The following is a 21457-nucleotide window of genomic DNA, read 5'->3' as shown; positions in this document are numbered from 1 at the left end:
CACCTACTGGAGTATAAAGTGATAGCTTTTTTTTTTCCTGCCAGAATTAGGCCAAAACCATGTAAAACGAAGGGCTACTGGTAGCATAACCTAAGATTTTCCTCCAACATGGATGACATTAAACCTCAACATGGGATGGAGAGGTGGCTCAGCAGTTAAGAGCACAGACTGCTCTGCCAAAGGTTCTTGAATTCAATTCCCACAACCATCTATAATGGGATCTGATGCCCTCTTCTAGTGTGTGTCCAAGACAGCTGCAGCACACTCACATAAACACCCTCAAAGTACTTCAAGTTAATCATTAGAGTAGTATCCTAGAACAGGACACTCTGTACAAGAGTTGACCTTCATTCCGTATGGTAACCCTGGGAAAACTAAAGGGAAAAATGATCTTCACAAAACTGCACTGCAGGGTGCATAACATGGTAAATACTAAGCAACCTCTAGGAGAGACAGTGTAACAGAAAAGTACTAAACGTGGCCAAATCACACTGGGATATGTGTAGTTTAGGGCTAGAGATAAGATTCATAACACTATATATATGTTCATTATTTATTGCACCCCCTTAATCGTTACATTCTGAGCTTTACAGATAACACAAACACAACTGATGTGGCCATTATGCTTTTAATGGAGATATAAAACTTAAATCAATGCAAAAGAAAGTTTTATATATCATTAGCAAGTGATTAACTTAAATTATGTTTTAATAATGTGAATACAGTGTTAGACCCAAAAAAGAAACTACAAAGTTCCCTGCAACCTAAAATGTTGGAAAGGCTCCTTAAATTGTTTTTACCTACCAACTTTATAATACTCAGTGGCATATTGAGGGACATAAGAAAATAGGAGGCTCTTTTCAGCTATGATTTGGAGCTTCAGTAAAGCTGTATGGTAATGTCACTATGGGACCATAAAATTTTCCCAAAAGTACTTCCAATAGCATAGACATTTCAGAGGCTTAATATTAATAGTTCAAAGAATAGAAAGCAGCTAATTTATCCTTGGGAATTGTAAAAGATAAATCCTGCTACTCCTACAGAGAAGCTTTCTAAAATACAGAACTCAAGGATATCAGTTCTGTGAAGTTTCAGTGAAACACTCCAAGGCACAAGTTCTGAGCACAGCCTGTTAATCAAGATGTCACTGCACTGTACTTTTGGAGGTTCAGGATGCTGTGCTTGAAGTGACAGGACATTGACTTTATCCCTAGTTAGGAGCACCAGGTGTCAAGCTCAGCTTCCATTCACACAGGATGCACCAAGAAATCCTTAGGATGACGAGTGGTTCGGGTACTACATTCCTAACACTTTTTACCTTTCTGCTTTAGGGTTCGCTTTAGTTAAAGCCGAGGTTTGTAGGACTTTAAGAGCTCTGACTGCCCTAAGAGTGGTCTTAAAACAAAGTCCCTTTCAAAGAGCTCACTGGATACTGGAAAGAAAGAAAGAAAGGCAACAATTATAATAGCTTAATTTCTTCCAAATGAGAAACGTTAGAAATGGTATGTAGGCTAAATATCTGATGAGTATCAAAATTTGCAATATAACTAATAGACATTTAGTAGGGAAAAATATACTGTATTGGCAAGGATAACTATTTGTGTGAAATATTCTATATATCAACTGAACAAAAAAAATTTCAAATCTCTAGAAGCCTGTAATGAGAAACAGCTAAAAGACAAATGTTAGAGAACTTATTACCTTGAACACATTAACACACTTGATATAGGAATATTTCACTTTTAAAACTAGTGTTTGCTGTAGAAGTTGGTAAAGGCCTGTGTACCGAGATGTGGTTTCTAGTACGGAGTTGATCAAGTTACGGCTTTCAAAAGAATGAATCACCTCCACTTCAAGCCTCTTTCACAGACTTAACTCATAGTTTATGACTTCTGTTTACTAGTTCAAAACTAAGCGGGAGAGGAACTAAGCTGACTAGTCAGGCTTGGAATGCACAATGGTTTGGCAAGTCGCAGTCACTCAGCTCAAGGATGTGCGATAATCTGCAGGAAAGTTGCTCAATTCTAGCAGTCTGTTCCTTCACATCTGTAAAGAAAAGCCCACAGAAATTTCAGTTCACTGCTGAAAGCAAAATGCTTCCCACCGTGAAAGACTCAGATCTTAAGCTACCCACAATCCATGAGGGGATAAGAAAACTATGGGCAGTTTACAAATTGAAAAGTAAGATAAAGTTCAAGGTTATTTTTAGTTTATTATTTGTATGATGCACATGGGGGGGTGTGTGCTATATGGTGTAGGTATGGAGGACAAAGGATAATTTTGTGGAATCAGTTCTAGTTTTAATGGGTTCTAAGGATTGAACTCATATTGTCAGGCATTTTATTTTGCTAGCACACAGTTACATTAAATTTAAGAGACTTCTATTCACGCACAAATTAACAGGAATATGGTTCACTGGGAGGAACGCATAAGAAGAAAACATTTATGAGCCGCTACGATAACGCTAATGCAGGTACCTACCTGTAGAGGAGTTCTGTACAGCCATTTTTCTTTATCAACCTTAAGCTGCATACAGGCAAAGAGATCACAAACTGCGGGGAGGCCGTAACAGTCGGGGCGAAAGTTACGTTCTTCTTGTAGGGGTGAACTAAGAAATGCTTCCTGCATGAAGAGAAAAAAGATGACCACTGGTAAGCATGGGACTAAACTCCCCATCAAATGGTAAAGAACAATGTAATTTTTTTTAAGAGCAAAAGTTGCAACTGTTGCAACAAAACAGGTTGGACTTTCATCTTTACTGCAGCTTGAATGCTAAGGACCTGAGAAACTCATAAAAAATGCAAGTTATAAGTTATTATCTTATGACTTAGGAAAATTACTACCTCATCCAAACTTAGCAGGAATTAAATGACTGAAATGGGAAAAATTTGGTCTCTACTCACCTGTGCCTTCTTTCGAAGTAGCCACTTATCTTCTCCAGAGGGGAACTGGCTGAGGCTTCCCACTTTCTTTCCTGGTAAAACCCAGTCGGCAGTGTTAAAGGGACACCAGGAAGTGGCCATGGAGCTTTGAAGCATCTCTTTGCCAGCTCTCTCCTCTGGATTAGGCATGTCCTTAGGGCCTCCTTTGCACATAGGCCCTATAAGCCACTCTGACAAGGAACTATTCTTTATGACATGGAAGGAATCAGCAATTCTAGCAGGAGCCATAGCCTTGGGTGCCTTAGCTTGTTCTGTTAGCTCATTTCTGGAAGGGCAGAGCCACAGAGTCTGGGACTCTCTGTGTTTCTCAGGCTCAGATTTAGGTTCCATAGGCATTCCATTCTTGTCCTTTCCTCCCTTCTTCAGAAGCCATTTATACATGGCTTCCTTCTCACAGTTGTCATCACACACACACTCTGCAAAACTGGTACAGGGCTCGTTGGCTTTGCACACTTCCTCTACTTTCCATGTGTCCTGATGGTTCTGGGCAAGCCAGCCCTCGCTGATTGCGCTGGGGACCGACACTGATTTTTTGGCCTCCAAGTGGTCATTTAGGCATTTCAGATTGCCCAGGTTCTCAATCTCCACACCTCTAGGCTGGTTGCCCTGACAGTTGGTACAGGAGTCAGGCTTGACAAGCCAATCACTCACATTGTAGGGCTCTCTGAACACCTGGAACAAGAGTTTAAACTTCTCGCTAGTTTCCCAGCTGCCATCCACAGGCTTCTCCAGCTCACAGGGTTCCTGAGGAGTCACCAACCAATCAGACAGGTCCAGCTCATCTTGATCAAGGAGTTCTACATCTTCAGCCTTTTCAGCGTCAGGAGAGAAAGAACTGGTGCTACAATGGCTGTTACATTTTGAGGAACTTGGTTTTCCAGGAATTTCTTGTTGATGACTGTTAAGGAGCCAATTTTCTAAGCCCTTCAGATTGCCCCAGGCATCGCTGAAGAAACTGCAGGCTCTGGCAGAAGTCTATAAAAGTACCCAAAATTAATGCTTAATTTTCCTGAACAAAAAATACTAAAACATTTAAATGAAAATCCCATTTTTGTAATCTTTTCCAAGTACAAAATAGAAACGAAGTATTTGGAGCACTGTACTAGGTTTTAGAAAATGGAATGTATTCTTGGTACACTGCCTGTGTGACAGGACAACATTCAACTGCTCCAAAAGCAAAATTGATACTCTGTGAAAATCAAAGAAACAAACTTGAAAACCACTACCACTATTGGAGAGGTTTGGTGGCTGGCAGTTTGAATGAGGATGGCCACACAGGCTCATCTATTTAAACGCTTGGTTTCCAGGAGGTAGGCTGTTCAGAACTAGGACATGTGGTGTTGGAGGAGATGTATTACTGGGTCTGGGCTTTGAGGTTTCAAAAGCCCAGGTCCAGTGTCTTGTCTGTCTCTCCCTACCTCCAACTTGATAAAATGTAAACTCTCAGCTACTGCCCCACACTATGCCCGCCTACTGTCACACTCCCTGCCATGATGAGTCATGAACTCACCTACCCTCTTAAATTTTAACAAGTACCCAATTAAATGTTTTCTTTTGTAAGTTGTTTTGGACCTGGTTTCTCTTCACAGAATATAGAAAAAAGTAAGACAGTGGTGAAAACTCCACTTATTATCAACCATTAACTTCCTAGAAAGACAAACTGGCACAATGTATCAAAAGTCAAAAGGGTACATAGGCAGAACAGTAACCTAGGAATTCAATTCATAGGCGTTTACTCCTAAGAACTAAGAGCTCCTAAATGTTTAGGGAACAGAACCTTAAGTCTCAGCCAATCGAATTGTATGTGGTCAAGCATTACACACATACACTTGCCAAAATGAAATACAGAATGTTTGTTTTGAGATAGAGTCTCTCTGTGTAGCCCTGGCTGTCCTGCTCTGTAGACTAGGTAGGCCATGAACTCACACCTGCCTCCCAAGGGCTTGGGATTAAAGGTATGTGCCACCATCACCTGGCACAAATGATTTTTAATTACATGCATGTACAGAAAAATGCTGTAAAAAATTTTTTAATGATTTTTTTAATCCATGTATACACAGCTTGAGTGACTCTTTTAAGATTTATTTATATTATATATGTAAGTTCATTGTCACTGTCTTCAGACACATCAGAAAAGGGCATTGGATCCCAACAAAAATATCTTGATGTCATTTCACTTAGGATTATGGACTTGTATGTTGCAAGATTTTTTTTCTAAACTTCCTACCTATAGTGAAGTAATTTCACTATTGTAATTAAAGATTTAAAAACATGTACTTTTAAATAATGCTCAGAAACACAAATTACTATTAACCCAATCTACCTCAGAAACAATAAAGGCAGCTACACACCTGACTATTCTCTGAAGTCTGTTTTGGGATAAGCCAGTCCTGTGGGTTGGTACTGGGTACATAAGGAGCCTGAAGACCAATGGCAGGTTTGCTTACAAGAAGCCACTCACTCAGAGATACAGCTGTGCCACTGGATGCTGACTTCTTGAAGCCATGAAGAAAAGAAAAAAAGAAACACTTAGTTGTGTAACAAGGCAGTATCAAATGCAAGAGAAACCTTAGCAGAAACAGGAACCCAAGCGCTCTAACCTAGGGTTACCACTAACCTTAAGGAAGTCTCATGCCTTCCCCAACCTCAATTCAAAATATTTTTCTTACTGGGCTGACGAGATGAATTAGCAGTGAGGGCACCTGCCACCAAGCATAAGTGACCTGAGTTTAATCCACTGACCCTACACAGTCCTCTGACCTCCACACCGGCACTGTGGTGTGTGCATCCCACAATACACAATATAATTTTTAGAATGCACTGCGTGAGAAGGCACACATGCTACAGCATGTGTATAGAGGTCAAAGGACAACTTCGTGGATTTGGGTCTCTCCTTCCCTTTAGACAGATTCCTCGGGTTGAACTCAGGTAATCTACAGGGTTAAGCTTTTACCCCTGAGCCATCCTACCAGTCCCAATTTTCACAATTACAAAACAAGACTAGGAGTGGTGGTGCATGCCTATAACCTAGCGCTCTGAGAGGCCAAGGCAGGAGGTTTGCACGCTGAAGCCAGTGTGGGATAATATAACTACTAAATCAGACTGAAGGAGACAGCCTGAGTGCTAGAGTTCCTCTCAACTCAGATGTCTTCAACCCTTTATTCATTGCTTTTACAAACACATCTCTGAATTAGAGAATCCTCAAGTAAGAACAAGTCAGTAGCAATGTTAGGAATTTCCAATAAAGTGATTATTTTTCTCCTTAATCTATAAAACTTAAAGATTTATAAGACTAAATTTCTATTTGACATTCAGTGCTTCAAGAGAAGCAATCAAGTGGATGCTCTTCACAAATTTAAAAAAAAAAAAAAAAAGATGGTTATCAAGACACAAGAGAATTACCAGACACAGAGCTGCAGCTTACCTGCTCTGGCACCTGGATATAGCCTCTTTTCTCTAGGAAAGGCCCAATACTTGAGGAGCTCGTGTGAGCCATCAGATGCTCAGGGATTTGCTATGAAAAGAAGAGAACTGTGTTATTTACACTGTGATCTCCTATCAAAAAAGCCTGATAGCATAATCCTAATTCTGTTTTCACTAAAGTACTATCCACTGTAAATCCAATGGCTTACAAGGTTTGCATTATCTGTGTCATAAGATGTCTTCCCTACTAGCAGTACCCTGATTTAAGCAAGACTCATGAGACGATACTCGGTTGCCTGTCCAAATTCCTAACATTTATGTTTAAATGTGTCAAGATGAGCTCTAAGTATTCTCTGTGAATCAGCAACAATCTCCAAACTGCCAGCATACTGTCACATTTCTAAAGGTCACTGCCTCTAGCAAGCCACCATCCATAAGGCCAGAGACCTGAAAAGTGACCTAAGAAATAGCTGAAATTAACATTACTTACAATGGTTTTAAGGGATCCAAATGTGGTGATGGTCTGGCGCAGAGCAGATGTATCTGCTTCAAAGAGTAGGACAGTTGAATCTTCAGGCTTCAGGGCCAAACTGCCCAGTCTACCAAAATGATAAAATGTAGGTATTTTTCAAGGAATATCAGTATCAGCAAGTGTTAAGGTAGGGTGGTTTTACACAAGAAAACAAAGTTGAGTTAAATCCGACACAGGCAATGAGTTAACAAATGACTTGCTTTAATGCCTACTAGTATAGACCAGAGTCAAAATAAGTAAAAAGTCTTTACCTCTCCAAGCACAGAGAGACTTGATTGGCAAGATCTTTGTTCTGGGTATACTCCAGTTGATGAATAAGACAATTGAATTGGCCCATTAGCTACAAGAAAAATGCAAACATCTAGCCACAAAGATATTAAAAGTACCAGAAATATTCAAACTAATAAAAACCACTTTAGACTGAACTTTTATCTGACGTAATAACAGAAGGCAGAGAAAACATTCACTGGAATCTAGAAGGCATACTCAAACACAGTCACCTTACCCAATAGAGCTGCTGAGCCTGCTGCTGCAGTGTCTCCTCTTTAAGCTGATAGATGAGATCTACCTGTTCATTGAGCCACACCTCTCGGCTCCGAAGGCATTCCAGGTGGCGACTTATGCAGCTGTGAATCTGAGCTTTTACCTAGGAAATGCATGGTAGCATAAACTAGTGTTATAAGCCAAAGAATGACAATTCCCATAAAATGTTCATGCTCTTAAACTTCTGAGGGTCAGAAATCCTTTATATTTACTGGCCACTATGAAGGGTCTTCCCTTTTCAGTATATACTCAAAAATGTGCCTACAATTTCAGTGATCCCATGAAGTCCTATGAATCCTAGTTAAAGAATCCAAGCCAAAAAAAAAAAAAAAAAAACCATACCTCACTTCTACCCTCCTTCACTCCTCCTCCTGAGAGAAGAGGACTTAACTGGGGTATCAGCAATCAAAAGAAAAAGTTATGCTAGGATACTAATTCCCCTCAGCTTTCCATGAACTTTAAAATATAGTGTTACAAATTTATCATTGATAAACTTGGTGGTGCACACCTTTAATCCCAGCATAGAGAGACAGGAAGGCTGATGTCTGTATATTAGAGGTATCCACAGAGCAAGTTCCAGAACACCCAGGGCTACGCAAGAGAAACCCTGTCTTGGGGGGGGGGGGGGAGCAAACAAAAAAAAGATACGCTGCTAGCTAGTCGGTGTGCTTTTCCCACATGCATGGAATAAACAGTCCTTTAGAGTATGCCAGAAAGCAAGGAGACCATTAGGATTAACAGTTTAGACTAATTATAAACTAATATTCCTAAGAATGTATACAGCAATTCACATTTTGTCTATATACAAACATTCTGAGGGAAAATTCAAAACATCTATAAATCACATGGGCACCCACATAATTATATCACAAAGTTCCCCTTTGGGGGTAGGGGGAGGTTTTCTAAATCATATACAACTTGAAGCACTCACCAGCAGAATACTATTGGAACCAAAAAAATTCATTCTGATATGCAGAGTGACAGTAGTTTAGAGACTACACTACTTAAAATCATGTTACCAACAAATTAAATTAAGTGGGGTCATAATGAAGTGACATATTTTATGTATCAAAAACGTGCAGCTACCCTGAGCACTGTGGCACACGCCTTTAATTAATTCCAGCACCCAGGGAGGCAGAGGCAGGCAAATTGAGAGTTCCAATCAGAACTATAGAGAGAGACCCTGTCTCAATAAATTAAAACTGCAGCTAGGCAGACTACTGCCTACTCTGTTACCTTGCATGACTGTGTACAAGAACCATACAAAAGGGCAATGAAAAATCAAAAGCTCCAACACACCAGGCAGAGGATTAGGGTTAAGACCACTCGGGATATGGGATCAAACTTTCTGGGTGGCACTGCCGAGTCCTTTGCTGTGCTCTAACCACCCTTGTGCTAAAGCCAGACCAAGGAAAAGAAAGGCACCCAGCACACCTCTCGTAAATTATCTTTAATTTGCTGTTCAGCCCGAAGTACTCCACCAATAGCAAGCTCCAGCTCCCTCCTTGCATCACTGCACCTCAGAAGTGGTTCTCTATTACTGTAGCAGCCACTCTGTTCCAGGGATGTGTTCATTCTGCTCACTGTTCCTTTAAAACAAAGAAAGAAATCTAAATAGCACCATAATTACATCCCCAAACCATCTTTCAATCAATCATGGCCCAAAAGGCTCTCACTACTAACAACCTTGGTGATTCCAACACATGTATTCTTAATACATATTGCCTCCCTTCCTCACCAGTCTATTTCTGCCAGAAAGCGTTTAGGTGGAGAGGGGGCACTGGAGGCAAAGGCAGATGGGTCTCACTGACTTTGAGGCCAGCCTGGTCTACAGAGAGTTCCAGGACAGCCAAGGCTCCAGAAACCCTGTCTCAAAAAAGGCAAAAGAAAGGAGGGAGGGGTAACGGGAGGGAGGGAGAGAGAAAATTCTGTCTATTTTATGTAAGGGCAATCTACATGTGAACATATGTATCTGAGAAAAAAAAACACTAGCGGTCCTGAATTAGCACAACACATGCTAGTGAGAATGTTAGAAGAACATCAAGCTTGCTGTGATCTCCTATGTAGTGCTGATCCCTATGTAGTGCTGGAAGGGGGGGAGGGGGATGACAGCAAGCAGGACTACAAAGCACTGGTTTTGAGACCCTATCTCCAAAAAACAACAAAACTAAAACAAAACCACCAATCACTAATAAGTTTCTGGACTACATATGTGGCTCAGTGTAAAAGTAACTCTCTCACCACGCCTGAGTCCCTGGGTTCAGTTCTCAGCACCCACCTCGGCTAGGAGGCTTACAACCACCTGTAACAACAACTCCAGGAGAGCTAACTTCCTTTTCTGGCTTCCTTGGGTACCCACATAACAACAGGACAGACACACAAAAATACTTTAACAGACAATATTATACTTAGTAAGCTATATCTAACAAAACGATTCTATGTAACTTAGATATAAAAGCTTTCTAAAAAAGAATTTAGTGTGGGAAAGTACCCGGAGTTCATTAGCAGAAGCTGGAGAAAAGCACAGGTGGGGAGAAGCACATGACAGAACCAGATGAATAACAAAAAGTGTCAGAAAGCCACAGAGCGGACTAGACAACGTTCACTACGAAGACAACGGCGCTTGTCTGGGACAGATTTAGAATTAAGGTATAAACACAGAATGCCTAGCACGCATGAAGCGTTCATTTAATCCTCAGCACTACAGAAACCTGCATGAAGGTATGCCTGGAACTCCTGTACTCCTAAATCAGAGGGAGGAAGACTAAGAATTAAAGGTCATCTGATTATGCGCCATCAGCTGCACAGTAAGTAAAGCCAGCGACAGTCACAGCCCCAAAGAGGCCACTAGGTCTGTGTACAGCGGTTAATGAATACCTGTTTTCTCTAATTACTGGGATTGAAAACATAAAAGGCAAATGTTAGAAACAACATAGATCTGTGACAGAAACAGATTCCAAAACTATTTCTATGTAGCTTTAAACCTAATAAAGCAAAAAGAACTTGTTTGCATTGAAGGGTACGGACAGTTAGAAAAGAATTAATAAAAAGAAATAAATAAAAGATGGAGATGTTGAAGGCAAATTCGGACTTGGTACTACTGTACTGGATATTTGGAAATTTTAATTCATGTGTTATTTGGATGCATTTGTTACAAGGCTACTTGGTCCTATGATTATTAGGCTGTGAGTGACATGCTATGGAGGCATTTAGAAAAAGGGAAGGAGGGCTCAAAACCATGGAGGGCGGAGGGGGAACATCTCCAAACAGGAAAGCTGTTTGGCCTAGATAAGCAACTCTGGGAGGCCATGATTACAACTCTCCAACATTTGGAGACCTGTCTAGTAGAGTCAGACTTCAGAATAGCTCCAAGGAGGGGACTGTCTTAACAAACTTCCTAAAATCCTGAAGACAATGACTTCAAAGAAGCCTGCTTTGGTCTCTAAGGCAGCATGCAGCTCAATGAATGGAGTGGCAATGGCTGGCTGCCCATTTGAGGTGAGGCAGAATTGTGGACTGGCCTTGACAGCATGCCCAAGACCAGGTTTCCTATCAGGCTAAAAGCTGACAGAAGCAATACTGAGTTCTCACCCTCAGAAATAAACTAGGGGCCTGGAGAGGTGGCTAGGCAGTTAAACGTACTGCCTGCTCTTCCAGAGGACCATTTTCTAGCATCCACATGGTGGCTCACATTAGTCTCAGAGGGTCCTCAGACACCAGTAATGCAAGTAGGGTACAGAGACATAAATGCAGACAAAACACCCACCCATACACATGAAATAATTTGTAAACAAAGAAAGAAGAAACTAGCAGAAAGCTAAAGCTCAGCAGCTTTCTTACCCCCTTCAGCAAAGGGCTCAGATCGAGGAACTTCTGAGTTCCTACCGAATACTCAAAGTTCAGTAAATTTTCTAACTTCCCACTTGCTAATTCTGCTACCTCAGTATGTTTACCCACAATGACCTACAGAAGAAAGGGCTTCCTCAATTGCATTTGTCAGAAGCCCCTGTGGAATTGTTCCTAATCCTGGAAACAGCAGCTATATTAATTTGTTTCCATCTCAAATTATAAGTGGGCTTCAAGTGTATTGGGCACACACTGTAGGGTAACTGCCATCACAGTAGTATTGGAAGGTTTGAAATACTGAGTGTCCCCCATTTCCACACTGCACTGAAGTTAGCCATGCATGGCCTATGTAACTATTTTCCCAACCGTCTTTACCTGTATCAACCTTCTCAAGTTTTTAATTAGAATTCTGCTTCACAATGTGAAACCCTCCACAATTATAGATAAGCCAGAAACACTCGAATATAAGTAGATTAGACTGTACTACTAGATCCTTAACAGTAGTCCTTGAAATCCAACTACAAACATGTTCCCAGGAGTGGACACAGACAAAACAAATCGTGGCTCATAGCACATCTTAGCACTCAGGAGGCTAAGGCAAAACTGCATAGAGTTCAAGCCCAGCCAGAGTTACATAATGAATTCTAAGGCATCCTGGGCTACAACGTGAGACTGTCTCAACAAAATAAAAAATCCCTTCAAAAAAGAAACCATCTTGTTTAAACTTCACAAGCCTATTCCAGCCACCCAGCAACTTGGATTATAGGCATATATATGCCACAACTGTGTACTAAGTTTTAGAGTACTGGGAAACGCAAAAGAAGCACACCCAATTCCCAACATCACCACCCCCTCCACCCCTCAAAAAGCCACCAAGTTGAGGGGACAGTTATCTGTATGCAGCACACATATCTAGTTATTAAGTCCAAAGACCTTTGAGCCAGTATTAAGCAACAAACCACAAACTAAAGATAACTTGATATCACATGCTTTAACCATAAGATTTCCAAAAGCTGTAATTCTCATGATTCACACTAACCACAAACTGAAAGAAGGAAAAGCTTACTGGGGCCACAGTCAAGTGCTTAGCATGCTCGAGGTCCTGAGTTCAACAGTCAACACCAATAATATAATTAAATAAAACCTTGCTATCTTAATACGAGACCCACATTTCATGCATGAAGCCAAAGGACTACATAGTATAAATGATACATACATACATACATACATACATACATACATACATTGTGTGTGTGTGTGTGTGTGTGTGTGTGTGTGTGTGTGTAAAAACTGAATGAGCCTGGAGCTCAGCACAGGTTTTGTTTGCATAGACTATGTGCACTACAAGTGCACCTTCTACTTTAAGAGGCCAAAAGGCAACAGATCCCTGGGACTGAAGTTACGGGTGGTTGAGCCACATGAGTGCTAGGAACCAACAAGTGCAAGACAAGCAAGTGCTCTCACATGCTAAATAAACCAACTCTCCAGCCCCTAATGGCCCTCTGAAAGGGTCACAACCACAAGGGGTGAGACTTGGCTTTAGAACAAGGGTTCTCAAGGGTATTCTCGACCCATGAATTATGTTTGCCAAAATTAGAGTTTCAGATTAATGTTTTTATGGGTTCATGATTAATTTCCACAGTCTCAATACATTTTATAGTCCTTGATAAATTATAAGCAGTGTTCCAGAACCATCTACCTTGGATTGCAACTACAAAAACAGGCAGCACTGTCACGATAGCCTCAGAATAATCAAAACACTACCAAGTCCCAGTGTCCAGCTGAAAGGATGGAAGAAGAGACCCTTCAGTTCCAGCGTGCCGGTAATCATAACCATTCCAGGCTTTAGTTGTTGACTGAATCAAGGTTTTAAAATAGATTATCTTTTTTTTTTTTTAATTTTATGCAGGGATACACCAAGTAGACCAAGCCTGCCTCTGCTTCCAGAGTACTGGGATTAAAAGCAGGTGCCACCTCCCCTGGCTAGAATAGATAATCTCTTAATGCTAGCCTCCAGCCCTCATCCTGTGTCAGCTTGCTCTCTGCCTCCAAAAAAATGCCCTCCACGTTTTACTGATTTTCCTGGCAGTTGAATCAAGAGGCCATAGGAGACCTATAGGACACACACATATTTATCTTAAAATACTGTCAACTGTGTTATGTTTGAAGAGACAAGCTACATGAGACCGTCTGTACAAACTTGGAGTGAAAAAGCTATCAATTTAGTAACAGTACGTGGTTATTTTGCAATTTTACCTTGAGCCATTTCTTGCCTTCACTTGCTGTTTCTTCTTTCAGTGAAAAGGGGTTTTTTAATCACAGCACATTATCTCAAAGAGTATACTGATCTTAAGTTGAGTCCAGTTCAAATTCTTTACCCTCCGCAGCCCTCTAGCTTGCTTTCACAAGTAGCTACTAAACCCAGCACATAAACTCTATAAGCAGTAACTGTGGAGGGGGTTAAAAAAGCAAAGGCTGCAAAATTCTGCCACCTAATGGCAAAACTAAAGTAAGGTTTTTCTGTTTCAAAAACTAAAAACCGAACGGTTAAAAAAATTAAGCTAGAGTAGCAGTGACTCAAACAGCTTTCTAGGCTTCCCGTTGCCCTTTGTAGGAGCGGCTAATGAAATTGGTCTCCCAGGGCTCCCCGCACGCATGCGCAGTCTCCTGGCCCAGGTGGCACACTTACCAGGTAGTCTGGCCCCGCGACGAAAACTGCTGCGAGAACACGCTCGACGGCCAGGTTTATACCCTACCGGCCAGGTCACGCCCCGCCTTGCGCACGTCACGTCTCCCTCGCCCTCCGCAAACACACCTGCTACTCCGCCCACCACAGGGCCTCCGAGGCGCGAGGCTGAGGCCTTCGGCAGCCCCTCCTCCCGGGCCCAGCGGCGGTCAAAAGGTCTTAGCAGCAAGTCACTACTAACTACAGAGAACAAGCGGGGCCCGCAGCGACCGCGATAACGGTCCAGCAGCCGGCTGGGGTTCTCCCCAGAGCTATTTTGACTTGGTTAGTTAGGAGACTTCTTCCTTTTTACGCTTAGAAAAGCTTTTACTGGCTGGATGGCAGAGACAGGCTGTTTTAAAGACCAGCCTGGTCTAGAGCGCGGCGAGTTCTGGACTGCTGGAGCTACACAGTAAATCCCTGGGATGGGGGGTTGGGAGGGGAAAAAACAGAAAAACTCTTGCTGCGTAGTTAAGGCTGGCCTCCCGCAAGTGCCTAAGGTTCCAGAGTGCTGAAACTGGCAGGTACAGAAAGAGAAACACGCCCCTCACCCTGGGATCTACTTTACATTTCCTGTCTGAGAGTAAAGAAACTTCAACATACAACATACATGATAAAACAGAAACTGCCTACAGAGATAGAGCTTGTTTTCCTTTTTTTAAAGTTTTATTTATTTTATGTATATGAGGACACTGTAGCTGTCTTCAGACACTCCAGAAGAGGGCATCCAATCTCACTGCAGGTGGTTGTGAGCCACCATGTGGTTGCTGGGAATTGAACTCAGGACCTCTGGAAGAGCAGTTAGTGCTCTTAACCACTGAGCCATCTCTCCAGCCCCAGAGCTTGTTTTCCTAAAGGCATTTCAGAAAAGGGTATCAGAAACAACCAATTGCATCAGCTGCGTACTCAACCCCATAATCTCAACAGTCAGGAGGAAAGAGGGTCCAGAGTTAAAGCCCAGCCACAGAAAAACTCCAGGTCGGTCCTGTTACACTTCAAAGACTACAAATTAACAAAAGCCCTCTGCTTATTTGAGGTCCTGACCGTCTTAACTCTTCTCACCCCTGGCCCCAACAACGTGCCTCACAGAACCACCACAGCCATTTACAAACACGACTTCTTTAAACCAGCTTTTATGTTTTTACGTAATGTTTGAACTTTACTCAACTTTTAAACTTTGCTTAATCTTTAAACTTTGCTATAATCACAACTTTTGAGCAATACCGCATAAATCATGGTAAAGGCAAGTACGTGCAGAACTCTGAAGACGCCTTCACCTATGCCTTTGATGTCTACTGCCAGAACAGAAGGGTGGACATCTCTTATCTCTACTTAATAAACTCATTAACTTGGCTTCACTCAGACTAGTTAGAGCATTCTTTCCTGAGGTGTGGTCAGAATCCCTCCAGCCTTACAGAGTGGAGGGAAGGGCCTGTGAGCTGACTCAGCACTCTGGAGGTACTTAGGATTACAGGTATGAGCCCCATCAGACACTTATTTTCTATTTCCTATGCATATAAAGTGACTTTGTGGCCATTAAGAGTAAAGCAAAACCATGAGAGAAGACTCAAACATCCCAGATCAGCATCACCTCCTTTATCCTGAAATGAAGTTTGAGATCCCAATTCATACACTCATTACAAAAGGAAGACAGAAAACAGCTAGTTCCAGATATCCTGTTTGGATAGCACATTTGGTGAAGATACAAAGATTAAATGAATGAAAAATGCACAGCTCTCTGTACTTCATGTCAGTGGTACATTTAAGCAAGGTAATGCCAGCAGGCTACAGCAGGAAAGCCATCCTTGCCATCCTGGGCTAATGAGTTCAAAGCCAGCCTATATACACCAAGACCCTGTCCAAAAATACCAGGGGAAGGGAAATACTCACAGCTCGTCTGAGTCTTGACATCTCCATTTTAGTAAACTAAGAAGTCCCTCTCTCCACCCTGTCTTGTCCAGCTTGGTTCTCCAAGTTCTTTCTGCCAGCATGCTATGTTAGTCCCTTCTAGCCGTCTGCTTTGCAAGTTATAAGCAATAGAAAGCCTTTCCTGGTCAAATACACGATTCTTCAATATTACCAGACAATAGAACTGTCATGCTGCCCTCTTGTGCCTACTGACATCTACACAGGTTTCCAGGAAGAACCCTCTAACACAGTGGTTCTCAACCTCTCTAACGCTGCCATCCTTGTTGTGGTGACCTCCTACCATAAAATTATTTGTTGCTATTTCGTAACTAATTTTGCTAGTTATGAATCATAACATAAATATCTGTTTTCTAATGCTCTAAAGTGACCCTTACAAAAAGGTCACTGACTTTTCAAAGGGTCAAGACCCACAGGCTGAGAAGCAATGCTTGAATACAGACCTCTCTTGTCAGGCCTGCTTTCTTACCCTGAAGGCTCTCCCAGCGTGAACACACAGCACGGTACACGCAGCTTGGGATCATCTGTACCTTGGCACTAACACCTTCCCCGCGTGCTGTGTGTGCAACAGAGTTGGCCTAAATAAGAAAGGGACCCGCAGCACTTGTACCAATGCTTGGTCTTGAACTAACCTGGGCTTTAATACATCTTTCATTAATGGATGAATAAATAATGTGTTAATGTTCACATTCAGAGCAGCTGCAATAATCAATCTTTGTGTTATAAATATATCAACTTGATGCTGTCCCATTAAAGCCTGTAGTATTAATTTAGGAAAGTAATTTAGAAGAGGACAATGTTTCCAACACATTTTCCCCCCAATATTGGGGGTACAACACTGAGCTTTGTATATGCTAAACAACACTTTAACTAAGCCACGCCCTAGCCCTTAGTTTCTGACAGTTTCCTGTAGTTCAAGCCGGTCTTGAACTCAGTATTCTGCCTCTTGGTAGACCTTCTGGACTTCCAGAACCCTTGCAACAGCACCCAGAAAAACTTAATTCCTTGTTTTCAAACAAAACAGAACTGATAAGGTTTTGTCCCCACAGAAATCACAATCCTAGCATGAGTGCTGAGAAAGGCAATTTTTAAAACTGCCAGACCCAAAAATCTTAGTTCCACAAACTCAAAATAACAATGGGCTTGTTGCTGGGCGGTGGTGGCGCACGCCTTTAATCCCAGCACTTGGGAGGCAGAGGCAGGCGGATTTCTGAGTTCGAGGCCAGCCTGGTCTACAAAGTGAGTTCCAGGACAGCCAGGGCTATACAGAGAAACCCTGTCTCGAAAAACAAAAAAAAAAAAAAAAAAAAAAAAAAACAATGGGCTTGTTGGTTAAAATGTGCACTGTATTTACAGCCAACGCAACATTTCCCCCCTCAGATTTTGCAGTAAGTAGCACAGATTGCCTGAGGGACTAGCAATATAGCTAAAGTAAAACTCCAAACATACCTGAATTATTTTGGAAGCTGTGACTGTCCACGTATTAAAAGACTATGCTATACTTACTGACACAAGCTGAGCCCATTTAACCTCCTCACTCAACACTAAACCAAAACTGCTCTGTCTGTAGGGCAATCAAGGCAATGCCAAATGGGAGGAACTACAAGCTCAAAAGCCCCAAGTGCAATCCTGGTCCCCCAGAAAAACATGTTGATTCTACCGCGCAATGAAGCCAAGCAAAGCCAACCTGGAGGAAAACAGTCACGAGCACCTGATGAGTGGTTCATGCTAGCTAAAACCAGAATACCTACCCAGTAATTATTTACCTCACTTGCCTGTAACTCTATCTAATTCAGGGTATTCAGACGATAAGCTTGCAAATGATGTCTGAAATGTTAGATTTAACAGTCACAGAAGGCAAGCTGAGGACAAATGACAGCCCCTCTAAGAGACAAGCATAGAAACAAGAGTACCACTGGTGACACACCTAGAGCAGAGGAGCTCAACTTAGCAACTCTTATAGGCTTAACAGGGTTAAATAGGATACTTGTAGTCACAGGCTTCTACACCCAAAAGTCTGAGTCTGGTTGCCTCTTAGCCTTTTGGCTATGATCTAGTATGAGTCTAAACCCCTCATCTGCACCAGGTATTTCGAAGGGGCCGTTTAAGATTTATGTAGTCATTCAAGTATTTAAGGTCTTGAACAGAAAGGCACAGTGGTGTTGTCCCTGAGGATACGATGGTGAATCTGCCATCTAGCAGAACTTTTGTGCCACTGATTCATAGACAACAATAGATTTCTGAAATAAGAAGCACAGGTTAAAAAAAGGTGGCTAACAGGCTTAGTGAGTTGCTATAAGTACTGACCGGTATGTTAACACTGTGTGGGCAAAGCCCCAGAAAGCTAGCTGAGAGACTCTCGAGTACAGAAGGGGTGTGTGCCAGGACACTCAGAGTTCTAGAAGACCCACATACAGATCCCTGGGACACAAGCAACCTGCGCTGCTTTCATAAACTGGCCATGGGAGTCAAGTTAACTTCTAAAACGAGACACCAGATGCTTTAAGAAGCATCTTATTAGTTCATCTGGAGTTCGGTAATTTTCCTCAAAAGAATAACGTAACTGTAGAGACAGACACGTGCGTCATCATCAGACTGCAATCTGAAAACTTTAAATGTCTAGGTTATTTTCCGAAAGGCTCAAAGACCCAAGGGAGGAGGGAGAAAAAAGAAAAAAAGAGATCTAAATGCAGGGACTGTTAGTGCCAGCAGCTACCCATTATCTCACTTAGCAGAACAATTCTGAGGGCGAGTAAATCTTGCAAAGAGCAAATCACCTGGGTGTGGTGGCACGTACGTCTGTAAACCCAGCAGAGCCAACAGGATCCCTGCAGCTTGTCTCAAGCAAACGAAACAAGCCAGGCTGGAGAGATGGACCAGCGGTTATCAAAGGGCCAGGGTTCAGTTCTTAGGGCCCACATCAGGTGACTCACGACAGCTGGTAAGGGGACCTGACACTCTTCTTAAACAAACAAAAAAATCCACAGAGCAAATCAAGCTATCTGCTGAGCAGTACAAATTAGTCTCCTGCTTGTCACACAGGATGAAATTCTTTCCAAGGTTCTAATGTACTTTAAAAGTTCAGAAACGGGCTGGCGAGATGGCTCAGTGGTTAAGAGCGCCGACTGCTCTTCCGAAGGTCCCGAGTTCAATCCCAGCAACCACATGGTGGCTCACAACCATCCGTAATGAAATCTGATGCCCTCTTCTGGAGTATCTGAGGACAGCTACAGTGTACTTACATATAATAAATAAATAAATCTTAAAAAAAAAAAAAAAAAGTTCAGAAACATCACAGTGGGATGCTAACGGAGAACCAACAGCCTTACCTGTCCCATACACACCCAGTGAAGTAACCCAAAAGCCCTATGACCATATTCCAAATTACCAAGTGGGTGGAAAGTCAAGTCCTTCCAAAAGGAAGCCAGGGTGGTAGGCCCTACCTACTAAACAACACTAGCAGGAGAGCTGTGTGCAGGAGGGTCAGATAACTCCAGCCCCTCTGACTTGTCATTCTTGAGCCATCCTCCCAAGTTCCAGCCTGTAGCACTTAAGCCTGTACTGTTCCCACCGCAAGGGCTAAGTCACATCAGAGCCGGGAGCACGTCCATTTCTTTACATTACTACATCCTCAGTACCCTAAGCATATAGACTTATGAATCAATGATCCTGCAAGCTCTCTCTTCTCATCGGCTGAAGGGACGAATCAAACGATTTAAAGGGACTGCTGGGAGAAGGAAACGGATAGTCGGCCTCCAGAAGACATTCCACCTTGCCAAACCACTAGGAATAGAAGCAAATATGCACTGGGTCAGTAATGGAAAACAGGCCCGCCTGGGACCAGAGAAACAGGGCTGTCACCGCTATAAACCCAGAGGACAGTCAGGGCAATGTAGGGAAAGGGATGGAAGAGAAGCATTCAGGCTGCAATCGTGGCCCAGGAACGAAACATGTCGACAGGACAGAGGAGAGAAGACAGGCCCAGCGCCTGGGAATGAAGGAAAAGGTGGTAGCGTCGGGACGAGGGGAGGGAGAGGAGCTCTGGCCTGGCGCGACGCGGGGACTGGAGAGGCGATCACAGCAGACGTGACCTGGGGAAGGGAAGGGCCATTGGGCCCCGCGTGCAGGCAGGTGGATAGTGGTCCCGGACCCGAGGGTCTGGAAAAATGGAGGGGAGGGCAGGACAGGCCACAGGCCGGAGCGAAGAAGGGCGCAGGGCAGAAGAGGAAGCGCGCCCGCGGGCCACTCTCGTCCTTACCGGCTGGCAGCACTCCTTCCGGTGATCCGAGCGGACCTTGGACCGACCCAGACACTTAGCCCTGGAAGGATCCGGACCCTGAAGACAGAGTTCTCGCGATAGGATGGCCTCCCTACCACGCCTCTCGGAGGTGTTCTGACAGTCTCGCGAGATTTGCTTCCGCGCCTGCGCAAAGTCTTCTTAGAGCTCAACATGGAGGCATGCAGTTAACACTCCCTGACTTAGTCTGGATCCTTTTCGTGCCTATCAGTAAGTCAATTAAGTATTTCGCCGGGCGTAGTGGCGCACGCCTTTAATCCCAGCACTCGGGAGGCAGAGGCAGGCGGATTTCTGAGTTCGAGGACAGCCTGGTCTGCAGAGTGAGTTCCAGGACAGCCAGAGCTACACAGAGAACCACCTACACGATGGCTCACAACCACCCATACCTCCTGGTTACAGTGCCTTCTGACCTCCAAGGGCACCAGGCGTGCACACGGTACAAATGTATATATGCAGGCAAAAAAAAAAAAGTCATGCAAATAAAGAAAATAAACTTTTTTCCCCCTCTGGGGTTTGCGGTGGTTTGAGTAGGAATGGCCCTGTCGGGCTCACGTGTTTGAATGCTTACTGTTGAGAAAATGGCTCTACTGAGGTGAGTGTCCTTGTTGGGGTGGGTGTGGCTCTTGGGGAGGAAGTATATCACTGGGGGTTGGCTTTGAGGCTTCAGAAGTCCAAGCCAGGCTTAGTGACTCACTCTTTCTTTCTGCTGCCTGTGGATCTGGGTGTAGTACTCTGAGCTACTTCTGCCTGCAGGCCACCCTGCTCTATGCCATGCTGATAATGGACTAAGTCTCTGAAACGGTAAAGAAGGCCCAGGCAAATGCTTCCTTTTGTAAGAGTTGCCGGGACTGGTGAGATGGCTCAGTGGTTAAGAGCACCCGACTGCTCTTCCGAAGGTCCAGAGTTCAAATCCCAGCAACCACATGGTGGCTCACAACCATCCGCAATGAGATCTGGTGCCCTCTTCTGGAGTGTCTGAAGACAGCTACAGTGTACTTACATATAATAAATAAATAAATCTTTAAAAAAAGAGTTGCCATGGTCATGGTGTCTCTTCACAGCAGTAAAACAGTGACTAAGACAAGGCTGATGGGCTTTATAACTTAGGAAAAACATGCTACATTTTTTAAAATATTGAGTAAATAAATGTCAGAATTAATGTTACACTTTCAAGTCAGTGTATTTTAGGTGGTCTGTATGCCACACCTAACTGACCCTAGAGC

At 43.0% G+C, this 21457-nt stretch overlaps 1 protein-coding gene across 4 annotated transcripts; it reads right to left on the bottom strand.

The window, feature by feature from the left end:
• Nucleotides 1-612: 612 nt before the first annotated feature.
• Ncoa4 (nuclear receptor coactivator 4) lies at nucleotides 613-20301 on the bottom strand. Of its 4 annotated transcripts, none has more exons than XM_021181679.2 (10): nucleotides 20196-20301; nucleotides 8875-9029; nucleotides 7403-7543; nucleotides 7149-7237; nucleotides 6856-6964; nucleotides 6367-6456; nucleotides 5294-5437; nucleotides 2904-3917; nucleotides 2482-2622; nucleotides 613-2046 (listed from the first exon to the last, which is right to left on the bottom strand). In XM_021181679.2, the coding sequence occupies exons 2-10, from the start codon at nucleotides 9013-9015 to the stop codon at nucleotides 2041-2043; spliced, it is 1875 nt and encodes a 624-aa protein (XP_021037338.1). In that variant the 5' UTR covers nucleotides 9016-9029; nucleotides 20196-20301; the 3' UTR covers nucleotides 613-2040. The 4 variants fall into 4 exon arrangements, with proteins under 4 accessions (XP_021037338.1, XP_021037339.1, XP_021037337.1 ...); XM_021181680.3 differs by lacking the exon at nucleotides 20196-20301 and adding an exon at nucleotides 13976-14083; XM_021181678.3 differs by lacking the exon at nucleotides 20196-20301 and adding an exon at nucleotides 13543-13899 and having other exon boundaries at nucleotides 5294-5434.
• Between the last annotated feature and the right edge of the window lie 1156 nt (nucleotides 20302-21457).

This window comes from Mus caroli, unplaced genomic scaffold (genome assembly GCF_978045245.1).
Source record: "Mus caroli unplaced genomic scaffold, Mus_caroli_1 scaffold_12, whole genome shotgun sequence".
Lineage (NCBI taxonomy): Eukaryota > Metazoa > Chordata > Mammalia > Rodentia > Muridae > Mus > Mus caroli.
Note: the sequence above shows the minus strand (reverse complement) of the source record. Positions and strands in the feature narration are given on the sequence as shown.